The following is a 25,722-nucleotide window of genomic DNA, read 5'->3' on the forward strand; positions in this document are numbered from 1 at the left end:
TATGACTTCTGTGTTTAACTGTTCATGAAAAATCAGCATTGCAGTGCATATGCTCCTCTTTTTGACAGTGGTCTACAAATGATGGGAAAGCTTTAATATTTTCAAAACTTTGTGTGTCCAGCTTTTTTTTTTTACTATAAGTGTTCTACTGACTTTAGGCTTACTCAGAGATAAATGCAATAGGAACTCAACATGGGTTTATATCCTCCTTTTTAACTGTGGTTTCATTTCTATGTCATGTCAAAAGACAGACACTCAGTAGGTTTTTAGTTATGCTAGAAAACATTTTTTTTTCAAAGTTAGTTTAGCAAAATACTTGTTTATTTGTAGTGATTAGTTGGCAGGGCCAAAACTTCTTGGGGAGTTAACCTGATTATAAAGATTTTACAGAAAATGCTTTGAACGAGAAGTCTAATCTCTCTCAACATTTAAAACTGTCAAAATTTGGAAACGTATGAAAGAATCCACTGCATTTTAGTCACCTGTGACTAATTTTATTCGCTTAGCTTGGTTCTCAGCTTGTGCTCCCTGCCAGAAAGAGCTCAGGTTTACCCCCAGAGGAACTAAGCAAATCCCTGCTCCCTAGGGAAGCTGCTGTGCCAGCTCCAGGGAGGAAAGCTTTCACAGGCAATTTAGTGCAGGAAGTGCAGCGGTCACGGGAAGGATCCGGGAGCCTGAGATTTGCATCCCTGGAGTGAGGAGCCAGCAGTGGGCAGCCAGGCTCCCTGGGGATGTGCCTTCCCTTCCAGACAAGTGGGAGTCTGAGCCAAAGCTGCTGCATCTCGGAAGGTCGCGGAGTGACTGAAGCCGCGGCTGAATGTAATGACCTGCTGCACAGAGCAGCCAAGGGAAAAACGTGAATGATTCATTCCTATCCCCTCCTCTCAAACTCTGAGGATTTTGTTGTAGTGAGTCTAGGAGATCCTTGGTTTTGCATGTTGAAGGCCTTTCATTTTCTTGTGAGAGCTCATGGTAAAAGAAGACCTACAAATTTCCACTTCAAATCTCTTGATAACTCAAGTCCTGTCAGAACAGTTCCCTTTAGAAGACCCTACATTAGAGCCTTGAAAAACTCCATATTTTAGCATGATGGCTGTGAGATATCTGCACTCTGAGGAGTGTGTTTTATCAGATCACAAGTCTTGGTGAAGTTTTACCTGCTCATCCTTCTAAAGTTATAAATTGAACGTTAGAACTCTGCTGTTGAGGACTTGTGCTCTGCACAGCTGCTCTTTTCTTAGGGGAAATTTTCTATTGATGAAATACACCCCACAATTTACAGTTGTCTTAAATCCATATTGTCATCCTGCCAACATTAGCTCCAGACTTAGAAAAGTAAGACAATATTGTCAATACCTGTGATAACAATCAGGAACTGAAATCCCCTAGGAATCATCAGCAGAGTCTGCATCCTTTGGAAAGTTGTGGTGGTTGTACTCTCCTCCCTCCACTCTGGTGCTGTCTGCAGGGTTTAGGTGTGATCTGCCACGTGCAGGCAGGTCTGGTGATGTAGGTGGCCCTTTGGCTCCATCCTTGGTGACTTTAACAGAGCCCCTCAGAGTGACTTTGGTCTGTCTTTTACAGTGGGAAACAAGCTGCTAGATTCCTCTGGAGATTTGGGTTATGTAGTTTCTTTTATGGCTACCAGGTAGGATTTTTTTAATATGTTTTAAAATTTGTGGTTTGTTAGTATTATTTTTCCTTATTACATTTGTGATTCTTTAGGTAACGTAATTAAAAACTGAGAGATTTTGGTGTTAACCCTGGCTCGTCTGAGATTTTATTCTTGGAGGTGTGTAAATAACACAGTAGTGGTGATGCTTAAAAGAAAATTCATGTGTAACTGATACTTCACATCATCTGACTTGCTTAAGGGAAGAGAAATTAAGACATACCAGACATTGAGTTCAGTTCAAGTTCACTTTTACTCCTGATTTCAATCACTGATTGTAGTGAAAGCTACAAGTGCAGCAGTGCATCCAGGGGAGATTTATGCATGGGGATAAATTTACAGTTTTACAGAAATTTCACAGTTGTCATTGTAAACGCATCATTCCCATGCAGGGCCTTCTTTGGATATTGCAGGAAAGATTGATAGTTCCAGATATAATTTTAGTGACCCATAGAATGTGCCTAAGTGTTGTCAATTAGTTGAGTTTATTAGTTGTGTTTTCTGTACTTAATAAATAAAAATGAGAAAACCAGTTTATGAAGCATTTGCTTATTCTTTTTTACAATTTTTGACGATCTTTGTAGAACAGATTTAAGACCATGACTATAGTTGTAACATGCATTTGTTGTAAGATTTTAATCTTGGTTTATTATAAGAAAGGAAGTATTGCATAGAAAAATTTTTGTACTGTAGCTGTGGAAGAATTTCAGAGAAGTATTTTACTGGTTCAAATATTGCAATATAAACATAGTCTGTTCAGAAATTAGTTCTGACTAATGTGAGCCAATACGGATTACTGTGAATTAAATCTTCCTTTGTGATTAACAAAAGCCAAATGTTTATAGAAAGTTAATTTGGAATTGTTACAATTTTAAACTTCTGAAAATCACATATGCTGAGGCATGGATTTTTCTTTTCTGAAATTGATTTATTAAATTCTGCATGTATCTTGGCTGTCTCTACAGTCTCTTTGGGTGAAGAATCAAACACATAAAGTAATTCTGATATTTGGTGTCTTGTGATAGTGCCAAGGGCTGAACAACTCTCAGCTGCCTCTGAATTCACCAAGCAATTCAGGACACAGATAAGCCTTTGTAGATATCCACCTTCTTGTAGTTACAGCCATTAATAATGAGGCCACAAAAGTGGGAAAAGGAGACTTATGAAGGGACTTGAATCTGATTCTGCCTGTGATGTATTAGGTTGGCAGGGGTGCCAGAAGCAGCAGCTTGAATCTATTGTCATTTTATCTACCTCAAATACCTTTTTTTACGTAAAGCCACGTTCTGTGCATTTTGCACCTTCCTTTAGGCTGCCTTCAGGCCTGTCTGTATTGCAAAGCTGTTTTGTTGGTCTCTATGGCAGGGGGGAACAATTGACTTGCACTTTGTCATGACAGATTTACAGCACAGGAAGACCACTTGAAAGAATGTTTCAGACTACTTTCAAATAGAATTTTTTTGTGTTTGATCTGGAGGAGGCAGCATGTACCTTCCTGGGGTCCCAGAGAAAGGAACAGAAAGCTGGACAGACTCGTCTGTCTGAACTTTGAAGTTAAACAAGAACAAACTTTAATCATTGTTGAAGACCTGCTCCAAACACATTTTGATGTCTCGTGTCTCATATTTAAGCATGCTATAATAGGTAGGGAAGAATACATGGGGTTTACTAGAGGTTTTGTATCTTGGAAAAAGATACAAATTTTTAAATAAAATTAAGGTTCATTTGTACTCTTTTTTGTTCAGCTTTGTTCAAACAGCAAAGCTGCCTTCTATTACTGACATTCCATGCCTTACAGACTCTCCTGCAGAGGTGAGTTGTGATATGGATATTTTGGGATGTTAGACCAGACAGAGGGAAATGAACAAACTCTCTGTTTCTTAACTAAGAAATAAAAGCTCCATTTTGCTTGGATATACCATTGGTGACACTGTTAATTACAATTGTCTGGACTCACCTTGTACTTTGACTGTTGTATTGTTATTCATAATTAGATGGTACATTTTTAAAGCAAATGCAGTGTCTCTGACAGGTTAATATTACATGCCCACCACTTTCAGTTTAGAAAGTGAAAGAAAATGGGTTGTTGTGTATGCAGTTCTGTAAAAGACTGAATAATATGAAATTTGTGATAACACATATGCAGAAACCATGGCTATACAAACAGAAGTCAGTATTTCATTCTGCAGTCTAAATTTGATTTTCCTATGAATTTGTTTGCTTTAGAATTATTTTGCAACACAGCAGATTTCATTTATTAAATAGAAATAAACTAGGAACTGAAAGAAAGTTAAAAAAAAAATGTCACTCACATTTATATTTGGACTCCCCAGGCATTCCTCTTATTGCTTCATTCTGTCTCATATTTCATACCACATTTCTGTGAAAAGTAAATGAATCACCCACATATACAAAAATATTTCATAACACAGACAGATGGGTATGGATTTATACGTACAGAAATTTACACACATATACACAACGCACATAGGTATATGAAATATGGTCTCAGAATAAGAATATATGTGTGTACAGCTATACTGAATTCTTGGTGGTATGTTGTAGAACCCTTGGGTAAGTTTTTATGGATTTGATTTATTGGCTGACTGAGCTGATTCATTATTTGTATATGATTTTTTGCTGCTGGGTGGCCATAATTTACAATTCTGGACCTAGTTAACTCTGTGGGTGCCTAGAGTTTTCTGTGTGAACATCTCCAAGTATTGTTTAAAGAAATAAATGAAGTGGACTTGCTTGAATGAGCAATTTACTGATGAGGAGCAAAATATGGTCAGGCAGGCAGGTCATAGAAAATAGCTTTCAAAAAGCCTTTGTGAGTCACCATAGCATCATATATTTTCTTAGCATGCATACAACAATCCACACATCTTACAGGCAGCTGAAGATCATCTTTGAAATGCTCATCACAATCTTTTTCTCATATTAGAATTCAGTGCTATTCTTGTATTATCCTACTTACAAATCCCTGATAGATTTGCTGGTAGGCACAGAACAAAATTCTGAAGAGGCATGAAAAGTCAGAAAGTGCCTTGGCTTCATTTTGGGGTAAATGAAACATGACACTTACTTCCAGGAGTAGACTTAAAGCTTTGGCAGCTAGCAAAGCCATTCTTTTCCCATGACACAACCATATCTACTATAGTAGTGGAATAAAACTGTTTTCTGTATCTTGTTTGCTAGAAAGGGAGAAAGGACAGCTCTTGGTATTCAGCAATGTCACAACTCTACAGGAGGTTTGGGGTGTAATGGTACACTCACTGCCTGTCACTTTTGCAAACCATTATGTCATTTGTTGCTATAAAGTCCAGCAGGTGTATTTTGGGTCAAGGGCAAAAATATGAGAAGAGCCAGAGCACTCAAATTAAAATGCCTTCATTAACTGTTAAGTATACACAGACTATGAATATCTGTAATTTGCAAGATTTCATGTACTGTCTCCAAAGGTGAATTGACTGTTTACAGCTCTAAATACTGAATATGAACTTAGTAAGACAAATTCAGCAGTGATTCTTTATGTGTTCCTACCAAATTTCACATGCATGTCTTCCATTGTGTACTATTTTACTTAAAGCCATTGGTCTGTGCTACATAGGTATTTCTATTTCTGTTGCCTATTGAGAAGAAATACATAAATACATAAACAACATAAATTTTTCATAGCTGCAATTTTCATTTGCAGTGTCATATTAAACTGAAGGGATTGGCCAGTCTTGTTGAGATGGAGTTGCCTAATTGTTTAAAATACAATGAAGAATTTTGGTAGTTGCCCACCAGGGGAAGTTCACTTCCTTCTAGCCATCTGTGAGTGCTCCAGTTACAGACATGTGTAATTCCACATTCAGTGGTGGCACATTTCATTGTAGCTGTGTAATTCATCACAATTCCATGTGGAATAACTGTCATTGTAGCTAAAGTTCTAAGCCCTTCTCATGTTTTAAGGAAACCAACCAACCAAACGAAAGAAACTCCTTTGCACATGCATTCAGAATTCCATGTTGGAAGCACAGCCTCCTTCAGCATGCATGTCACATCTTAGGAAGTCTGCCTCCACATCCATGAGGGAATGTTTCCTCTGCATCTCCTTTGTCTAAATCTCAAATAACTTTCAAGAAAAGCAGCTTTCACTGACTTTTTAGTTTTTCATGTGTTTCTGCTTTAATTCTTCTCTCCATCTATACTTGGAAGAGAGTCTTGTAGCGATTCCTACAAGAAATTCCTGGGATTGTTCTTGCTTAAGGTTGTAATTTGTGCAAGATATGCAGTTGTGCCATATTGTGGTGTATTTGAATGGGATTTTCTAAAGTGATAAAATAACAGAGGAGCTACTGAATGTCACTAGGATTTAGACTCTGAAGGCATGCACGAATATCACTGTTTTCAGTTCACATGGGTTTGAAATCATCAGATGAGTTGGCAAATTCTTGTGATGTATAAATACATTTCTTTGTTCTATCCAGTGTGGTTAGTATTTATGCACATAAAAAGCATATATTTCTGCATATGCATCTTGGTATAAAAATACCCCAAAATTCAAGTGAAAGTCATTCAAAATTTTTTTAAAAAATCGTTTGCATACATTATTTGGAAAATCAATTGCTTTCTGTGATTTAGGGAGATGTAAAACAGAAATAAATATGGATAGACTTCTAGTTATATTTTACATTCTCTTACCCTGCTTACCAGTTCAGGCAGTCAACAGTCTAAAAACGCATCTAGATTCTTGAAAAATGTGTTTGCAGGTCACCTTTATTTTTTCATTCCTCATGCCTCAAATCTCCACTGAAATTTCAGCATTACCAGCTTTCTGAATGATAAAGGACACATCTCTTGTGCTCTCAAGCAATGAGTGCCAAAGGCAACAGAATGAAATTTGTATGCAGCACTATCTACGCCCCACGTGCGTGTCCATTTATCTCAATAACTGACTGTCATCTTTGTGCCTCTGCATCCTACAATGACAGCCTGAGCCCAACACTGCTCGAGATGTCAAATTTCCAGGGATAGATTTCTAGCTGCAGGCAACTCCAGCTAAATACCTCATATTGAGAACACTCTCCTCCTTGTCACTGACCACATTAGAGCCTTTCATGTAGCTTCATATGCGACTTTTATTTATTGTCTACTACCACCCATGCCTTGAACTGCAGTGGCTCTCAGAAGTGATTTGGCTCATATGCATATGTGCACATCAAAATGTATTTTCTGTAATTAAGGAACTTTCTTTGTATATTCAAAGTAAACATGGTACATGTGCAGCTGTCTACATGTATTTTGCTGTGTTTTGGTAACCTTTGAAACTTCTTCAACCATTTGGTCAATTAAATGGGGGAATAAATCCTTTTAAAGGAAGATCAGATGTTTTCATATGCATTTAATGTACATTTTTATATAACAGAAAGATTTGGAATCACAAAGGTAAGTGTGTTGTCTAATTTGGGAGTTACTGGAATTCCATTATCTCCCAAAAGCTGAATTCAAAATAAGAAGCAGAACATTGTTCATTTCCAACTAAGAATATAATTGCTTCTGCTCATCTGCTTATCAGCCTTTAAACTTACTTATTTAAAGGTGAAGAACTAAAGAATTTCCTTCACTTCCTTAAGAAATGAAAATCAAAACAAACACAAAATTCATGAATAATAATGAGGACAACCAGCAGCAGGATAGCATGCACATATTTCTTGTCAAGAAAATGTAATTGCAGCACTTGATGTGAAAATGAGATTTATGTCTTGTGCTAATTTTTACTCTCCACCTGATTGTATCAGTACATGGGAAGGAATTGTAGTCCTTCTGGCTAACAAACATTAAACAGGCTGGTGAGCAGCCAGCATTACTTTACACAGAATGAAGAAAAAAAGCTAACAATAGTCCAAATTTCAGAGATTTTAAAATACCGATGTCAAACTAAAACACAAGCTTTTTGTATAATAGAAAGAAATTAGGTTAATAGTATTTTTTTCCACTTTTTTTAGGTGATATGGAAAACCACAAATGGTTTGTTCTATTATCTGTAGCAAAATACCTTTCAATCTATTATTATTAAATTGATAATTCATATTAAAGTATTTTTGTTATCCTTGATTTGTCCTAGATCAGAGGAGGAAAGCTTATGATCACTTACACAAGAAAGAATGATGCTGGCAAATACGTTTGTGTTGGAACAAATATGGTTGGAGAACGTGAAAGTGAAGTTGCAGAGCTCACTGTTTTAGGTAAGAACTCCTTTTAAATTCTGTTGATGAAAATATCCATCTTGTGTTTTTCCTAGTAAGCCTTTCTTGAAAGATTATTCTTATCCATTTCTTTTTCAGTGCTGAAAATGTTTTTCTCATGGTTGTGATCTAGTAAAAGAAGGAAGATAATGGCTCTGCAGTCCACCTGGAACAAGTTTTCCTATTACAAGATGCTTTTGTATTTAATTCTCAAACTGAAAATAATTCCAGTGTTCATGACTGGATCAGTATTGTGAAATAACAGCAAAATAAAAATTAACAAGTTAAGAAGCAGAGGCTTAATTTTTCCTTCTTACTGGAGAGAATCAGAATTACTCTAAATTTCCATTTGGTATAATTTTCCTTTCATTTATAGGACCATATGCTGAGTGTTGTAAAGCTACAAGAGATCTGCTTGTTCAAGTGATCCTATTGATAGTCTCTATGAGCATCAAAAATATGTTCTCATTTAGAAAAGCTGAGTTTAGCTGAAAATTGCATGTTTTGTTGCAACATCAGAAGGGAAGCTGTAAGTCCAAGTGCAGTCCTAGTTTTCCTTCAGCTTAGGAGAACTTAGGTGGTTTTCCTTCAAAATATGTCCCATTTTACTTTAAAGTACAGGAGGCTTGAGGTAGCTTGATTGTTTCTGCAAAAAAAAAATAGGTGTTTTATCTTTACAGCACATTGGTTTCCATCACAATGCTGCTGCAGTAGTAGTAGTTTGTTGGTTTTATTTTTGTTAAATTCATGTTTAAGAGCTGTCTTGTCTGTCTTTGGCGCTTTTGGCACTGAGCTAGGACTCAGGCAACTTGGAGACCTGTTCAGAGTTTCATGTAAAGAAGGAGTTTCCTTAATAAAACAAAAGGTTTTATGCCATCTTAAAATTGTTCAAACTGAAAATCCAGCAAGAAAGTGGTGTGTAACCCTTTAGAAGCTGAGGAAGTCTTTGTGATCCCCTGTACTGCTTTATTTTGGTTTTGTATAAACACTTTTGAAGCACTAGAGAAGGAAGTTTATTGTCAAATAGACTTTCAGAACTCTCAAGCAAAATCTAAACTTGACAGTAAGTTGTAATTACATGAGTGAAGTCCTGGCACCGGGCTGCTATTTAACTGTACCATTTAATTGCTCATCACTAGTCTCTGCCAGCCAGGGAATCATAGGCTGGACTGTTTGGTAACTAAGGCTGAAAAAATACTAATCTTGCTAAACACCTGTAAGAAAGGTGCATTGCAGGCAGAGCTCTGTCTGGCTTTTTCTTCATCTCTTGTTCCTTTCAGACATATTTCAGTTTTTCAGCCTGGGGAATATAGCAAGGTTTTGTTTTCAAATGGGGCAGTAAAGCTTTGAATGTCTTACCAGCCTGTGCCCAGAAATTTTTAATACGTCTTATTCTTTCAACTCAGACTTGGATATGTGTAAAAAAGCACAAGAAATATGCTGACTTCATATATTAAAATTTTTCTACATTAATCTTCTATTTATGAGGTTTGGATATTTAGAAGTTGAACTTTTGCTTCTAAGTCTCTGTTTTAGATCAGAGAGAGGATTGTGTGTCAGAAACTGTAACATTAGAAAGTTTCAAAGTGATCCTTGCTAAGCTTTCCTTGTATGTACCCAATAATCATGTGACAAAGATGGATTCTTAAATCAGTGCTGGTTTCCCTTATCCGTTTCTGCATTTGAATAAGGGTGTTATAAATTGGCAGACAAAAACTCATGGAAGTCCATTACTCTTCCTTTAGGAAACTGATCTGGAGAACAATGTGCCTCTTGTGGGTTTTGCAGTTGGGCAGCAGTCCTGGGCTTACCAGATCAGTCCTTTTTCTCTTCCATAGTTAAGTTAAATAATTTCTTCTCCAAATTATTCCTGCTCTGAGGTTTAATCTGGATATTCTTTTCTTACATTCAGGTTTCGTTCTTTTGGCACCTACAAGAAAGGGGCCAGGGTAGAGGGTTGTCTATATTTGTATCTTTTTAATTCACAGCTAGATTTATGTCTGTAGATATCTGTTTTATTTCTCACTTCTTGTATATGAACCCAGGCTAGAACTGACAGCTTAAAGATCAACTTGCTATTTCATTTAACATTATTTCCTACCATTGCCAGCAGAGTTAAACTTTCTACAACACAAGTGTCCAGCTGGTCTGGACATCCTGGAGAATAAAAAAGGGTTTTTTTTATAAGGTTTTGTTCAGTTCACATTTCCTTTTTGAACCATTAAGTTTTTTGTAATATTGAATCTCTATGTCTGCAAAGCCAGAGTAATATTTAGAACTGCTTTTTTTCCAACACAAATGTGAGACACGAAGAGCAAGGGATTGTCTCTTTATCCTTCTGTCTGGTCGTTTTGTACTCCTGTGAGAAACTTGTGGTGTATTTTTGGGTATTCACACTTCCTGATGGTGCCAATGGCTTCAGACTCCTGCAGTTCCAGGGGGATGATATTTATATCTTTAGTACATACAAGTCAAAACATGCAACTGACTTTTCAACTCCCTCAGAGCTTTCACATGTTTATAGACAAAAAGTTCATCTGCCTTAGGCAAAGTAACCTGCCAAACACTCTCCTGTTAAACCTTCCCAGTTCTTTTATGGACATGTTGTTGTCATCTGCTGCTGCTCTTCTAGATGGGTCATTCCTGAAATATTCCAGAATTTGTTTCAAATCACTTTTATCCTTGGGAGTGGGCAAACCTCACTGCATTGCAGCCTGATGTGGAGCTATGAAAGTTTGAATAACCTAGCAACCTACAGCTTTGAATCCTGTTACAGGTAGAAAAGTGTATCAATACCTTTCCTGAAATTTGCAGGGTTTACCAAAATAACACAGCCTGTACTGAGATCACCTTTTGTTCCAGAAAGTCTGAGCATAAGTGTGCAGCAATTAATCTGACTCTGGTGAGCCAGCACTTGGGTCATCCATGTCCTGCAATTTAAGTCAGGGATAGCAGCAGTTTTGATGAACAAAAACTAGAGAGATGCTCTGGGTTTGATTTTTTTTTTTTTTTTTTTTTTTTTTTTACTTGTTTTACTTCATGTGTGCTGGTGAAAGAAAATGTTGCCTTTCAAATGCAGCAGCAGCATTGGAAATTATTGCATGGAATGCTTACTGCTGCTGACACCTGCGAGCAGCCTCACAGAAATCCTGTGCAATCTGGACACAGAAATGCTGGATTAATCCTTGTTTTCCTTTCCTCTCCCTTTAGAGAGACCATCTTTTGTGAAGAGACCCAGCAATTTGGCAGTAACTGTGGATGACAGTGCAGAGTTTAAGTGTGAGGCCAGAGGTGACCCAGTCCCTACAGTGAGATGGAGGAAAGATGATGGGGAGCTACCAAAAGCAAGGTGCAGTACTTGGACTTACCCTTTTTAAAACATCTAGTTTGGTGTATGATGGGGCCATTCAGTGATTGACAGCTAGAATTTCTTTGTCTTGAATCCAAAAGGCTTGGCTTGATCCAACAGAACATTTCTAATTGGCACTGTGCTCTAGCTGAATTCACAATCTATGTTGTAACTTAAAACAGCCTGTTTTCAAGTTTTTGTTGTGACAACACGTGACAAATATAACATAAAATAACCAAGTTCAGCCAGTACTATCAGATACAGAATAATTCTTCACCTGAAGAGTCTTTTATGATTACTAAAAGTTTTGGAAAATGTATAACAAATAGTAAAAGATTTCAACATCAAGAAGTATATATTGGAACTGAGGTTGAAGTAGAATGTAGTCTGGCAATGTAGAAAGCTGCATTGGTTATACATGTTTTTGTTACTCAGTTTCCAATGGACGTATTGTCATTGCTGTTATTCAGGTCAAAAAGTAAAACACCCTATTAAAAATAAACATATTCTGTGATAAATTGGTATAGAGGTAGATTAAATACTTATTTACTTATTTTGGAATCCTAATAATCAGTTTAAAAAGCTTTCAGGGGAGTGGACTGAAAGAAGAAACCCTTTAAATTGGCTTTGGCCAACAAATCCAGCTTCTTGATAATGTAGTCTACAGCTTTAATAAAAACTATCATTTTTAGGAGAAAAATCTACTTACCATAAATAGAAACACATTGACTGCATTATACAAAAAAGACAGAAAGGTATGAAAGGAGAGAAATTTGTAAAAGGCCACATTGTTCTTCAGGAAAAAAAAAAATTATCTTGACTTTCAAGCAATTCTGATATTTATGGGAACAATATTTTCTTTTCAACCATATTTAAAAAAACTGCCATTCAGATGGAGAATAGTAAATAAGATTATATTTCCTTATTGAAAGAATTCTAACAGTTAAGACATTCTGCATTAGGGCTTTGCAATTGTATGCAAATAATATCAGAAAAAATAAAGGTTTTCAAATACTTGGATACATTTTGGTTTAGAACTTTATTTTACATTATCAATTTATAAGTATCTATCTTCTTTTTTCCCATATGGGAAATACAGAAATAAGATTATTTTTAGAGAAAATCCCCCATGTTTTTACCCTATACAGAAATTGTACAAAGTTTTGTTATTCCTATTCATTGTTAACTGCTATGTATATTTAAAGATACGAAATCCGTGATGATCATACCTTGAAAATCAGGAAAGTTATGGCAGGAGACATGGGATCATACACTTGTGTTGCAGAAAATATGGTTGGAAAAGCTGAGGCATCAGCAACTTTAACAGTTCAAGGTAAGAATTTTTCTTTGCAAAGAATAAAGTTGAATAAAGTTGTACTAGAATAAAGTTGATTTTTCTTTGTATAAAAACTCTAGGGATAAAAAGCGTGAAAATACAAATTTGGCTTGAGTTATATGCTGAGGAAATGGAAACTGTAAGATTTTTTTAAAGCAGTCTTTACAATACTGGGATGGGGAACTGGGTATGTTTTGAATTTCAGATTTTCAAGTTCATGATCAAGTCACTTGCAATCTTTGTATCTGAAACACAGAAAGAAAAAAGTCAGTGTTACTAATCTGCATTGTTTTAATTCAAAAAGAAAGAGTTGCAAGTTCAAGTATCTGCCAAGTTTTTCCAATTAAGTACAGTAGAGAAGCAGTGAATGATAAATCTGTTTGTGTATCTTTTAATACACTAACCCAGACCACTGGAATTCCTGTTGCTTTTTCATTATAAAAGCGTATCATAGCACTACTGTTTCTCTGTAAGATAAAAATTCAGTGGAACTCAGTGAACTAATATGTATAAAAATCCTTCACTGCCTTTATATACACAATCCAGATGTTCACTATTCAGATAATCCCTCTCTTCCTTTCCTGGCTAGTAGACAGGCAATGATGTCATCCTGATGCTTTTTTCTGGGCACTGATGGTCCTTGTGTCCTTTTCTCTGTTCAGTGGGAATTAGTCATTATGGAGTTCTGGGGAAATGTATGCTTAAAAGTATTTTATTTGGTAACAGGCCTCTATTTTGACACATTTACTGTAACAGAAAAGGTCTTGTCCTTAACCTGCTCTCCTTTTTCCATCAGAAACATTTGATGTCCCTCTGTTAGGAAAGTATTGAATTCCTTTGTTGAAATTCTCATAAAACCAAGAATTTTGAGATATTCTGTTTTGTTCGTCACCATGATGTTTATACATCAAAACTCATACCTTATGTTTGTAAAATAACCAGCTCTCATGCTCAGTGTTGTAGAATAAATAATAAATTTGTGAGCAGTAAGCACAGTTTATTCAAAGGAAAATGACTGAATTATTTCTTAAATGGTGATTTGTTCTGAAGATCGCATCTTAAATCAGCTGTTAATCCCATAAAATGTTACTATTAAGAAAATTTGCTTTAATGACTGGTTGAGCAGTTACATTTCTGGAAATGAACTCTTGGTAGCCCTAATCTTTCATAGTCCTATTCAAAATAATAAACAAAAAACATGCTTGAAATCCCATTTAGCCTAATGGTGCTAATAGATATAAAATGATGAAGAATGTAGATGCTAAAAATCGAGTGAGATCTTTTTGATAATAAACTGGTATGTTTAAGGAACAAGATCATAGCCCACATCCTGATTTATCATGATCCTAATTTTTAAGTGCTTGTATTACACAGTAGGTATTTATATTGCAGCAGCTTTGCTCTGAGGATATTGTTATGGGGTAATTTGTTTCCCAGTGAGAATGGATTACCTCCTGAGCCATTTGTCTGCACTAATATCTTCGTAGGAGGGATTGATGTGAGAAACTGTAATGTGTAGGGACAATTTCTTGTCGGTAATGAAATAAATTATGATCAAAATCCATTTATTAGCGTATCCAAGAGACCAAGTTCTATGGGAGGGAAAAAAATGCTCTTCTAGAAAATGCATTTTCCATTCAGGTTTTCTCACTTTTTTCCTCCTTTTTCTGCCTTCTCTTTTTCCTTCCTCTCCTCTTCTCTTGTTAAAACACCTATTTTGTTTTCCTAAAGGGACAACTTTTTGACTATGCTGTATCTAGAAAAGTAGACTGATCTTGTTTCACTACTAAAATAAGATTTCTCTAACTGTGGACACACAGCTCTTTGATTTTTTTGGTTGGTTCTTTGCTTTTTTATGATTTTATGGGGTTTTTTATTCTGAGTGATTTAAGGGATGCAACTGACAAGTCTTTTCTGCAATTTTGGTTATCATCACATAATATATTGACTGTAGAGTTCAGTAAATGTGTTTTCTGCTGTGCCAAATTGAGTTATTTTTGTTGCCTGTTTGTAAACAGAGGGCTGCATTGCCACTCCCAGCCTCAAACATTACAGGCATGTTAAATTCAGCAAAGGGGGTTTGGCGTGGGTTTGAGTGGGGTTAGGGTTATTTGTGGAGCTTTGGTTTGGGTTTTTTCCTCTTTGGTCTCTCAGCAGCAGGCTGTGGTATTTCTGTGCCAGAGGAGGAATATGAGAGCTGTCAGTGGTGACCCAAGAGGTGTGTCCATGTCAGGGAAGGGACGGTCCCCATCAGTTGTGTCTGCACAGCGGGGCTGTGGCAGGGAGGAAATCTCCAGCAGTGCTCCTCAGGGCCTCAGGGTTGGCAGCACTAAGGATTTATCTTCTTCTCTACTCATCATGTCCACTCACACAGTGGCTGACCCGTGTGCTCTCTCCTTGGAGGGTTATCTGGATCACTAGAAGGTGGAGCGTGCAGCGCCGGGGAAATTGAGATACACAGCTGTTGGGGAGGTGTGGATGGGACGTGGTGAACAGCAATCCTGGGTCTCTCCCTTTCCTTCTGCTCAGCCCTGCCCCTGTTCTGAGGAGCAGACCCTGCATGGTGCATGTCCTGCAGGGCTCCCTGTTTTGGGGATGCTCTTGGGAATGCTGCACAGCCACTGCACTGCCTCTGAGCTGGGAGCCTTCCATCCCTGGACTAGGAGTTCTCCCTCTCTCTCTGTGTAATAAACTGTTAACTGTAGAAAATACAAGAGAGGGGAGGGAATATCTGCCCCATTTTTATGTTCTTCCTGCTCGTGGCATGGCGTCACAGATGCTGGTTATTCAAATCTCTGTTATCCTCTGCACAGCCTTCTAAGGTTGGGGATCATAAGTGTTTCCTGCACACAGATGTTGTACTCTTACTGTGACTCCAGCCATATTCATAAACCAAATCTGGAGCTCTCTAGTGACGTACTGAAGTTTGAACTCTCCTTTAGTGTTTTACTCCTGCAGCTTAGAAGCATTTCCATCCCTAAAACTGTCAAGTTATCTTATTGTCTCCTTGGAAAATTAAATAGTTAAGGAAATGTAATCCTGATGTTGTTTCCATATACCTAAAATTGGAGAGTTCAGCCCCTCTGTTTTCATTTTGCAGCAATGTGTACTGCATCTGTAAGGCATCCACATTGCTAAATACATGTGGAAGCATTTCATTCAGGAGATGATTAATTATTAAATAAATACCTCAGCCAATACATAATGCCAGGAAGCAGCCCAGAGTGCAATACATTATATTTTACCAACACATTATATTTTACCAAGTAGCTGATGTACTTCAGAAAAGGAAAAAATGGCCAAAAAATGGCATCACTGGAACCAGTGGACTTCTCTCTTGCTCAAGCACTAAGCAAGGTGGATGTATTTATTGTATTTATATTGTATTGTATCTGATATGTGTACAAGATGTGTTTTGTGTAGGTTTTTATTATGTGACTTGCTTAGTTTTATGCCTCAAGAGCAGGACTGTAGGAAATATAATATTATATATTTCATTATTATGTATGTCATTGAAAACAATGTTTATAAGACACAAACTTACAAAAAATGCATACTTCAGAGCTTCAGAACTAAAAGAGAATTAGTTTTTCCATTAATGCAAATGGAAGTAGGGCACCTTCAAGAATCTGCAAATTCCACATTTTACCATGAAAATGCTCTCAAGTACATCTAAGAACCAAAGGTTTTACATATTTACATATTTTACATATTTACATATCACACTTCCATTTGCTTTGCTCCCATCTGCACTCCTTAATTTGGCTTTTTTGACATCTAATTTTATAGGAAGTTTATGATTTCTGGTGAAGCAAGCTGTTCTCTCTGAAACACTCAAGTTTTGGCTAAGTTGTGGCTCCAGTGGCAGCCCTGCTCTGCAGCTGGCCAGGAACCATCACAGCAGGGACAGTGTAGATGAGACTCAGCAGGAGTTAGGGGCAGCAGCTCAAGTGGCTCAGTTGACTTCAGTAACACCAACACTGGCTGTAGGTGACTGTGGTCAGTCAACAGTGAGTCTTTTGAATTCTTTTTAGCTCTCTCTGGTTAAGCAGTGGCTCTGGAGGAGTGTGCAATACTTAGTACAGGGCTCTGCCTAACCTACACCTGAACCTGCTGCAGCAGTGACTAAACTGCAAAATGTAAATTTTGCCATTCAAAGGCATTAAATACATTCAGTGTTATCTGTTTGGCAGGAAAAAAGAAGAATTCCTATGGAAATTGTAGCAGCCAGTTCATAATTTACAGTGGCTATCTCTGATACCAAGCCTTTTTAGATTGTGCTGTCTTTAATTTTAGGGTTAACAGAGCTTGTCTGCAAAGTAGATAGAGAGTGGAACTTTTGATAAGTGGCTCCTGGCTGTGATTTTTCTGTAGAGTCAACCAACAAGGAATTTTAATCTGAAAAGGTGGCACATGCTTCAGGTCTGGAATTTCCTCCTCCTTCCACCTCCTCTTTGTGCAAGGTAGCTTCAAGGCACACAGGAAAAGACTTCTGTTTGATAAGGCTTCTGGGAAGGGCTGAGAATACCTCCTGGAACATGAAGGAATAGGATTTGCTCTTTCATCTGTCTGATACCACATGAATGTTTCCACTGTGTCAGGCTGCTGGTGCACATTATAACTGGGCTGTAAATGTGACTGCATTAAAGCAATCAAGACAAAATTCAGAATTTTATGGGATTACAGAAATGCTGTTGAGGTATACAGCAATTATTATGCATTGTAGTGGACCCTTCACAGTCTCAGGAGTGAATTTAACCACTGGAATTTTAAAACTAGGATCTGGATTTAAGCCTGAACTTGTCTTCATGTTCTCTCTTTAAATCAGTATTTCTTCCTTTGAAAGAACTGATTTGATGCCATATTCTGCCTTCACTCCCTTTGAAAAGGAAGGAAGAATAATGATTGTCCAAGGAACTTCAAGCTTTTTTTAATTAGTAAACTTTTGGCAGGATGAAGGAAGGAGACCATCTCCTGTGATTTCTGTAGCTTAAAGAGCCCATTTCCCCCTTAATGACTGCAGTAAACTCTGATAGCATGTCAGATTTCTATCAAGGAGCTGAGGAGTTTGGCTGCCACCAGTTTCTGGTGAAAGACTAGAAATCTTAAAAGTTAATCAGCAGGAAATGAGAAAACTGTCTGAAGAAGAGATTAGAGCCCTGAAGGTTCTTGTCTTACTGATGCAAGTGATGATCACTAAGATTCCTGAAGCATTTCTAAAATATGGATAAAAGAAGGAATCTGTAAGTATTTTAATGAATAACTGCTTCCATGGGTTTTAAGTGCTAAATGGATGTTGGGTTGTTTTGGTTTGGTTTGTTTTTTTACATAGAATCTCTCAACAGTGACAACAATATTTACAATATTGTTGTAATAAAACATAAAAACTTTAGAGATTCCTTCCTCCAGTTTGGTACTTTGAAACAAGGACTTGAGACAGATGTTTTTAAGTGTGTAGAACAGGCATCCAAATAATTTGGAGAAATGTTGCTACAGAAATAAGTTGAAGCTAGAGTCTTTTTTACTGCTGGAAGTGGTTTATTTACTGTATAGTTCTCAAAAATTGTGCATTTTAATCACTCGGTGCAGAAAATTGAAGCAAGTAGGTTTGTGTAGCATACTTCAGCATTCAATTTAAAACAAAAGTAGCAAAGAAAATCTGAAGGCTTTTTTCAAGTGCCTGAAATTTCCTAAATCCCATGGCTGTGGAAAAAGCAATTGCTTTTGTATCAGGTTTCACTGCTGCAGACTTACTGTGACTGCTGTTCTAAAGATAACATATCAATAATTATTTCTTTGGAATAGGCAAAGTAGAATTCTACTACAAGTTGTTGAGTTTGAAGATTTTTGGGTTTATGAAAAAAATTAGAGTGCAAGGAATAATAATTTTAATTAATTGTTCATCAAACAGTACTTCTGCTATATACTCATTCTCAAATAGACATCAGCTTTATTAAATTATGCTGAACATCTGTAAGAAGGTAATACGCACTTTATTTTTGCCCAGTTTATAGCCTGTGGGTAAAACAGTGATTGCAGGACAGTCTCTTACTTTTGTTAGCTTGCTTGCATCAGTGATCTCTGAGTTGATCTTAAGACAGAGAATTTAAAAATGCTGAGTACCAGTGCATCCACATTATTTTGATAAGTTGTTTTGAGTACCATTTGTTACTGTGAGTTGTGTCTTCTTTGAACACTAAAATGCTGTGTTTGCTAGGTGCTGAATAACACTCAAGAACTGGTGATAAAGAATTTTGCCCTCTTTATATGTAGACTTGATTTCCTTGCAGGCTGAGTATCAGAATCTTCCAGTGTAAGAAAAAAATTCCTTGTTCAGGTTGAACTGTTATATATAAATTATCATTTTCTGCAGGAGGTATTTGTGTGCTCCTCTTGTCCTATGACCACATGCTAATTCCTGAAGTTTGGGATGACTTTTTATCCTTTTAAGTATAGGATAGGACAACAAGACAGAGGAACAAAACCAAAGCTGTCTGGGTGGGCCAGGTTGCTTGTTTTGTTCTCATAAATGTTCCATACTGTCTAAACACAGCACTGAAGGGGATTCTGTTCTCTTGTCTTTCTCTGGCCTATGAGAGCCCACTTGGGACTTGCACCTTCTCATCTTAGACAGCTGCTCTCTCCTGTGGCACAGTTAAGGTCACACCTTGGCTCTCAGTACAGAGAAGGAGTCACCTGAGAGTTCTGGTTTTGTCCAGTTTTCCACCAGAGAAGTCTGATAGCCCTTTCAGACAACCAGCAATTTCTGAAAGCAGTGTCATCTTTTGACAGAGAGCTGTATGAAAACCATATTAAGTGTCCCTGAACTCTTTAGTTTTATTTTATTTTTGCAGATCATCCTTATTTCCTAAATCATCTTGTTCCCATTTCTGCCTCAGTGACAGAAAAATTCTTGGTGGATAGTCTGGCTTGCATAGAATTCTTACACGTTGTATTTTTTGCTGCCCATAATTGAATTCTGTTAATATGTCACAGTTAGCTTCCTGTTAACATTATTGAAAAGTAAGTTGGAGTAGAAAGTAAGTGTAGACTTGGGTTGTCTCTATGTGGGGGGTTTGGCATCCCCATGAGAAGAAATCCAGGTTTCTTTTGAAATAATACATTTCAGCTGAGAGTACTCCTCACTGAGTACTGCATGCCCAAACCAACATTTTTTAATGATCACAAGTTAGTGCACTGCAGAGATTTATTGTCCTTGCATTTTTAGTGTGTGTTGGTATCCGTTGATCATGGGCCTTGGCCACTTTTCACAAATAGCTTTAACTTGTTATAAGAAGGTTGCTATGGATTTCAAGTTCTCCTTTCCAAGAAGCACTCTGTGCTATCATAAACAGCTGGGGAAAAAAATCCCACTCAGTTTCCTTTTCAGTTCTACTATCTTCAACTATAAGACAAAAAATGCAGTAGGAAGCTCCTAAGAATTCTTCAAATAGTATCTATCTATCATAATCTTTTTGTACTTCTACACAGTTTATTTAAAATTCATATTTTTTCACTCTTTTAAAAGGCTTTAGTATAAATATTTGTAGCCACGACTACTTAGATTGCAGCAGTGCCTAAAATTACCTCAGTTCATTTAAAACACAGGGGAAGACAACTCCTCTCTGAAAAGAGAAGCCTGGGAAACAGGACTTCACATTACTCTGGATGGAATTACACTCTCTAAATTATGTTTGGTTTATAGTGTGGTTTAGGAGGATCCAGAGAAAGGAAGGGGGAAGGTAGACTAGGAGAGGAACTTCTGGAAAATCTTAAATCCCTCTCTCTCCCTCTCTGTCTTCTACCTTCCATAAGTCAGATTTCTCTTTATCACCTCAAGGCAGTGACCACAGGATTTATACATGTTTTAAACTGTGTATTACATGTATTAACTTGAGAAATGCTACCTTTAAAACTGCATTGAAAAGACTTTCTCCACTTTTTTTTTTTTTGTTGTTTTTTTTATCCTAGAAATCTTCATTGAATCCTGCAGGAGAACAGATTATGATCTATTTCAATTTTTTTTGCTAGTATCAGTTGCAAAGCAACATGTCTCATGGGTATCTTCCACACCCTGTTGTCTTCCCACAAATTTTTGTAGTGAGGTCCTCACACATATAGACAAACATGCACACTTGTGTATCCCTCTTCATCTTGGTTTTTACAGGGAAAATTCTGAAAATCAGACTTCAAAATAATATAGTTACATGACTGATACACAGCTGAAACAGAGTCAGATTTTACTGTCCAGCCTCTTGAATCAGAGTTGAGGAAGGAAACACCTCTCAGCTTAAACTAAATCTGAGAATGGCCAGAAATCCCTAAGGAGTCAATGCCATTTAATTGCTCTTGAAATGGGAATAGCACCCAAGCAGGAGGTTTGGTTAATGCACAGATCTTGTGTTTATCAGCAGAGGGTGGAGTTTAAACCAGCAGAGAGAGAAAGAAGCTTTGGGACATTTTAATGCCAAAACAAATTGCTTGTCGCTCCCACTGCAAAAAGCTGGGAGAAGGCACATTCCTGCTTGCTGCAGGATGGAGAATCACTGATTTTGAGTCCATGGTGCTTGATGCTCATCTCTAAAATTCTTTCTGGTGTTGGTGCTGTTGAGCTGCTACCTGCATGTTTTATGATATCCGTGTTCAGGGATGTTCCAAATTCTGACAACTGCCCCTCAATGCCTCTCTACCAAGTGGGATGGGGAGAAAAATCAGAAAAAAATAGCAAGAAACAAATAAACAAAACCCAGAATTTGTGGGTTGAGATAAGAAAACTTTAATAATTGAACAAAGTAAAATATGCTAATAATACTAATGATAACAAAACTGGTAATAGTAATGAAGATAGAGAAAAAAGTAAAATTCAAGAGAAACAAGTGATGCACTTGATTGCTCACCACTTACTGAAGGATAACTTCTCCCTGAACATGATCAGCAGCTCCCACCTGGTTATCTCCAATTTAAATACTGGGAATCATGTTCTATAGCATAGAACATCTCTTTGTGTAAAACACCAGGTCAGCTGTCCCAGCCATGCTCCCTCCCAGCCTCTTGTTTCCCTCCTCACTTGGCAGAGTATGAGATATCCTCGGCTTGGGATAAGCACTGCTCAGCAACAACCAAAACATCAGTGTGTTATCAACATTATTCTCATACTGAATCCAAAACTCAGCCCTACACCAGCTACTAAGAATTAACTTTATCTCAGCTGAAACCAGGGAAACCCGACTGGTCTTCAGTGTTCAGAAAGAAGAGGGAATGTGAATCAATTGTAAACAAATATGAATAAGTACAAATTTTAAAAAACTACAGAACTCTTTGAAAGTATGTTAAGACTAATTGATACTGGGATTTTCCCCGTCATAACTTTTCTGTCTGTGAACCTGAAATATTTTTATGGGTTTCACTAATTCTAAAGGTAGTCTTAATTTCAGAACTATTTTTCTAACTGGTAAGTCACCTATTTCTGTCTTAATTTCATCCTTCACATTGAAATTACAGAAAATAATTAATCTCTTTTTTTTTTTTTCCAATCAGATTTTTATCCTCTTGGGTTTGGTAAATTTGAAGTTACTGTAGTCACTTGTTCCTTTAAAATTAAGAAGTGCTTGTCTGACAAATGAGCAGCAATCTAAAACAGAACTTTTCCACTCATCATAAATACAATAAACCACGATCAGTCCCTTTGCTGGGAATTTGGAGTTGCGAGTCATCACTTTTGATTGGAGACATCAAAAATGTCATGTAAACATTTTAGCTGAGCTCTGTGGCTGTGGCGCCAGGCTGAGAGACCTTTCCTCAGACGTTTGTGCTGCTCTGTGTCAGCCTTGGTGCTCTGGGACCACGTTCTGTGAAAGCATTCATGGTGAGCAAGGGTGGCCCAGGCTGCTCTCACATGAATGTGAACTTTAGCAGAAAATCCAGGAAAATGTGAATTGTGTGTATATGTATTTAGACCTCAAGAAGTGACAGCTGAAAATAGAGAGTCCAGGGAGGATGAAAAGTGATATACCCCAGTTCTTTTGTACTGTACCTGGTGTTATTTTCCTGTATTTGTCACAGGCTGAAGCCAGGAGGCAGCTGAATGGCAGCATTTATATTTTTTTCAGAACAAGAGATTCAGGCTTTTGTTTATTTCTCTGTAGAAAGTGATACTTCCCACAAATGACTGCAGAGAGATGTGCATATCAAGGATATTGAGAGTTTCAGATTGCTTTGATAAGAACAAATAGCCTACAAATCACCAGATAGGAAATGGAACATGGCACATTGTCTTAAACTATCTCCATTAATAATAGGTTTTGCAAAACACCAACATAAATATCTGGTAGTCATGTTGCAGGGAGGTATTCACGGTCCTCATTCAGATAGTTGAGCATAAAAACTATTTCATAAGATTTCAGAGTTTAGAAGAATTAGAAATTAAACACATTTTTGAATAGAAGATGTTGGCAGCTTTTTGCAGAGTTTTTGTTTAGAATTGTTCAGGATTTCTTGTTCATTTGCTTTTTAAGGTGTGAAAAGTCAGAGTTTGCTAAACATAATCAGTCTCTTATATTTTTTCTACATGGAACTGTACCCAAATTTTCTGTGCCCATGCATTTCAGGGGTCATGAACTGTGGGTTTCTCACCCGTTTATTTCATATGAAGATGACAAACAGCTGAGTTTCAGCTCCCTGACAGATAACACAGCAATTTCTGTGCTATCTCTGTTGCTGGCTCTGCTGTTTCTCCCCTCTCACTGTCTAGTCTGTACCCAGCAATCCAAATGGGAATTCTGGCTTCTCACTCCACTGTCTACTCCAGCACATCTGCTCATACTCCTGTCCCATCTCCTACCACTTCATTTCTACAGGCACATGCAATCTCTGATATATTTCACTTGAAATGGGATTAATGTATCACAAAATTCCTTGAAAGGTATATCCAAATTTCATTGTGACTATTTTCTAGATGGCCAAGTATTTATACAGAAGCTCAAGTTTGGAAACGAGCTTGATTTTTGTGTGTAATTATTGGCCTGAAAATTGGGATTGTTTAATTTTTCTGGTGTAGAGTTAACTTCTATTAGTGTCCAGAAGGAGGCATTTAGACTTTTTTTTTAAATAATCAAAAGTATTCAGCTTATGTCAGTTAAATAACAGGATATCTTCCAAGCACCTGGAAGATATTTGTAAATAGTAATAGTGAGAATAATAATTAATGAGTATTAAACATGCTGAAAAAAATACTCTTTAGTAGTTAAGTACCACCTTGGATCTCAAGATCTCAAAAGCATCTTATTAGTATACATAAATGAAAATTTCTATAATTTCACTTCTTTTGAGATAGTTAATTGCTACCAAGCTATCAAGAATGGGGTACTTGAAGCTTCTAACTTCCCTAATGGCAGACTAAGAAAGGGATGCAACATTTTAATATTTTATTCAATATATGCGGAAACCAGTGGGTTCTAGAGAAACACTAGATAAATATTAGCATTCACCTCTGTGAGGAGAGCTGCAAAATGTGTCTTTTTGAGATGTAGGCATTGCACACAGCCTGTTGAGGTCTCAAATGAGACCTCAGGGTGAGACAGACCCAGGCTCATCCAGTGGTGCATGGAGGGAGCACAAGGGACAATGGATTTGAGTTGGAACAAGGCAGATTTGAGGCTGGATGTGAGAAGGCATTTCTTCATTTGCTGGACAGCCAAGCAGCAGAGTGGGCTGCCAGAGTCTGCACATTGTTATTCCTTGAAATTTTTCAGGTTCTGACTGGATCAATCCCTGACTGACCCTGTAGCTGACCCTCTTGAGCAGGAGATTGGAATGGAGACCTCCAAGTTTTCTTCCAACCTGATTATCATGTGAACCTACAAAACTACATCTGTCAAATGTAATAGTTGCTCCATTAACATCTGGCAACTGTACTAGACTGTAGCTTAAGTCCTAAAACTGTAAATTCCTACTCCTGTGAGTGGATTTAATGATACCAATAGTCCCACTGAGGTTGATAGGATTGCTGGAAAGAATAAGGCATTAAAAGATCACGTCACTAGACTAGAAACTGCTTTTCTTTTGGTTTTTGTTCAGTGACTGGACACGTCTTCCCTGAAAAGTTTTGCATGTCAAGGAAATTATACGAAAGGCAAAAATATTATTCCTTTGGTAGTTGTGGTTTTACACGCTAACTTCCTGTCTTTGCAAACAGGTTATTCCACCTAATTGCCATGTGAAAAGCCATGATTAGCGTAGGGAAAATTAATTTACTTTGTAATTGAAAGTGGTGTCAAATAATATGTGCTATAATAGAGGAAAAACTCTTTGCTTCTCAGTTTTAGTAACCTTAGATATCAATAGCCTGCAAATCAAACTAAGAATGTGGTCTTTGTTGTAGATGTCACTATTACTGTTGTTCTTTGAAACCACATTATATTCCTCTGACAGAATTGTTCAAATTTTTCTATGCAACTTCACCATTTGCCCTTTCCTTTGCAACCAATGTGATGCCCTGTTTCTACAGGGATTTATTTTCATGTATCAGTATCCACTCTGTTTTCACAGGTGGGCAAAAACATATATTTGCTTGACAGGGTTATTTTTGACCTACACTAAAAAATGTCTAATAAAAAAAAAAAGGGGAAATTCAGCACTTAGAAGTTAATTTAATTTGTAGAAATATAATTTAGCACTCAAGTAAAGTTTCTTCTATCTGTTAGGTGTTTTCCAGTGAGTTTGCAGTAGAGGACTTGAGCAGCTCTGCATTGCTACTGAGAAGGCTGAACTTCCCTCTTCTTGACACTACTCAGCAAATAAAAAAATATAATTTAGAGTTGCTTTCTCTGTGCAAGAATTTAACTTCATTAAGTCTCTTATCAGGCTGTTTCATGTACAATGGGTTGTGTTTTGTGGAGAATCATTTCTAATTCCAGACCACATCAGAATGTAATTGCAAGTTTAGTAAAGAGTTTTCAGTTAAAAAAGCTGCAGTTACAGAGAAATATAGAGTTACACACAAACAAGAGTGCCTGGGAGATGAATCTTGGGGAAGAGCAGATTTCTCTGAAGAATTCATGTGTAGCATTTCTTGGTCACTCCTCCTAGGAATTGTGGACGTACAGATAATCCAAGCAGAGTAATGCACTAA

General features: G+C 37.2%; 1 protein-coding gene across 1 annotated transcript in view; it reads left to right on the forward strand.

Moving 5' to 3' along the window:
* The window catches only part of ROBO1 (roundabout guidance receptor 1), a 580,691-nt gene that overhangs the window by 488,816 nt on the left and 66,153 nt on the right, over positions 1-25,722 (forward strand). The window contains exons 5-7 of the mRNA XM_056496975.1: positions 7,788-7,908; positions 11,119-11,257; positions 12,463-12,590. Coding sequence (XP_056352950.1) covers positions 7,788-7,908; positions 11,119-11,257; positions 12,463-12,590 — 388 coding nt within the window. The remainder of the gene's footprint in view (positions 1-7,787; positions 7,909-11,118; positions 11,258-12,462; positions 12,591-25,722) is intronic.

This window comes from Oenanthe melanoleuca, chromosome 1, assembly GCF_029582105.1.
Source record: "Oenanthe melanoleuca isolate GR-GAL-2019-014 chromosome 1, OMel1.0, whole genome shotgun sequence".
In the NCBI taxonomy this organism is placed as follows: domain Eukaryota; kingdom Metazoa; phylum Chordata; class Aves; order Passeriformes; family Muscicapidae; genus Oenanthe; species Oenanthe melanoleuca.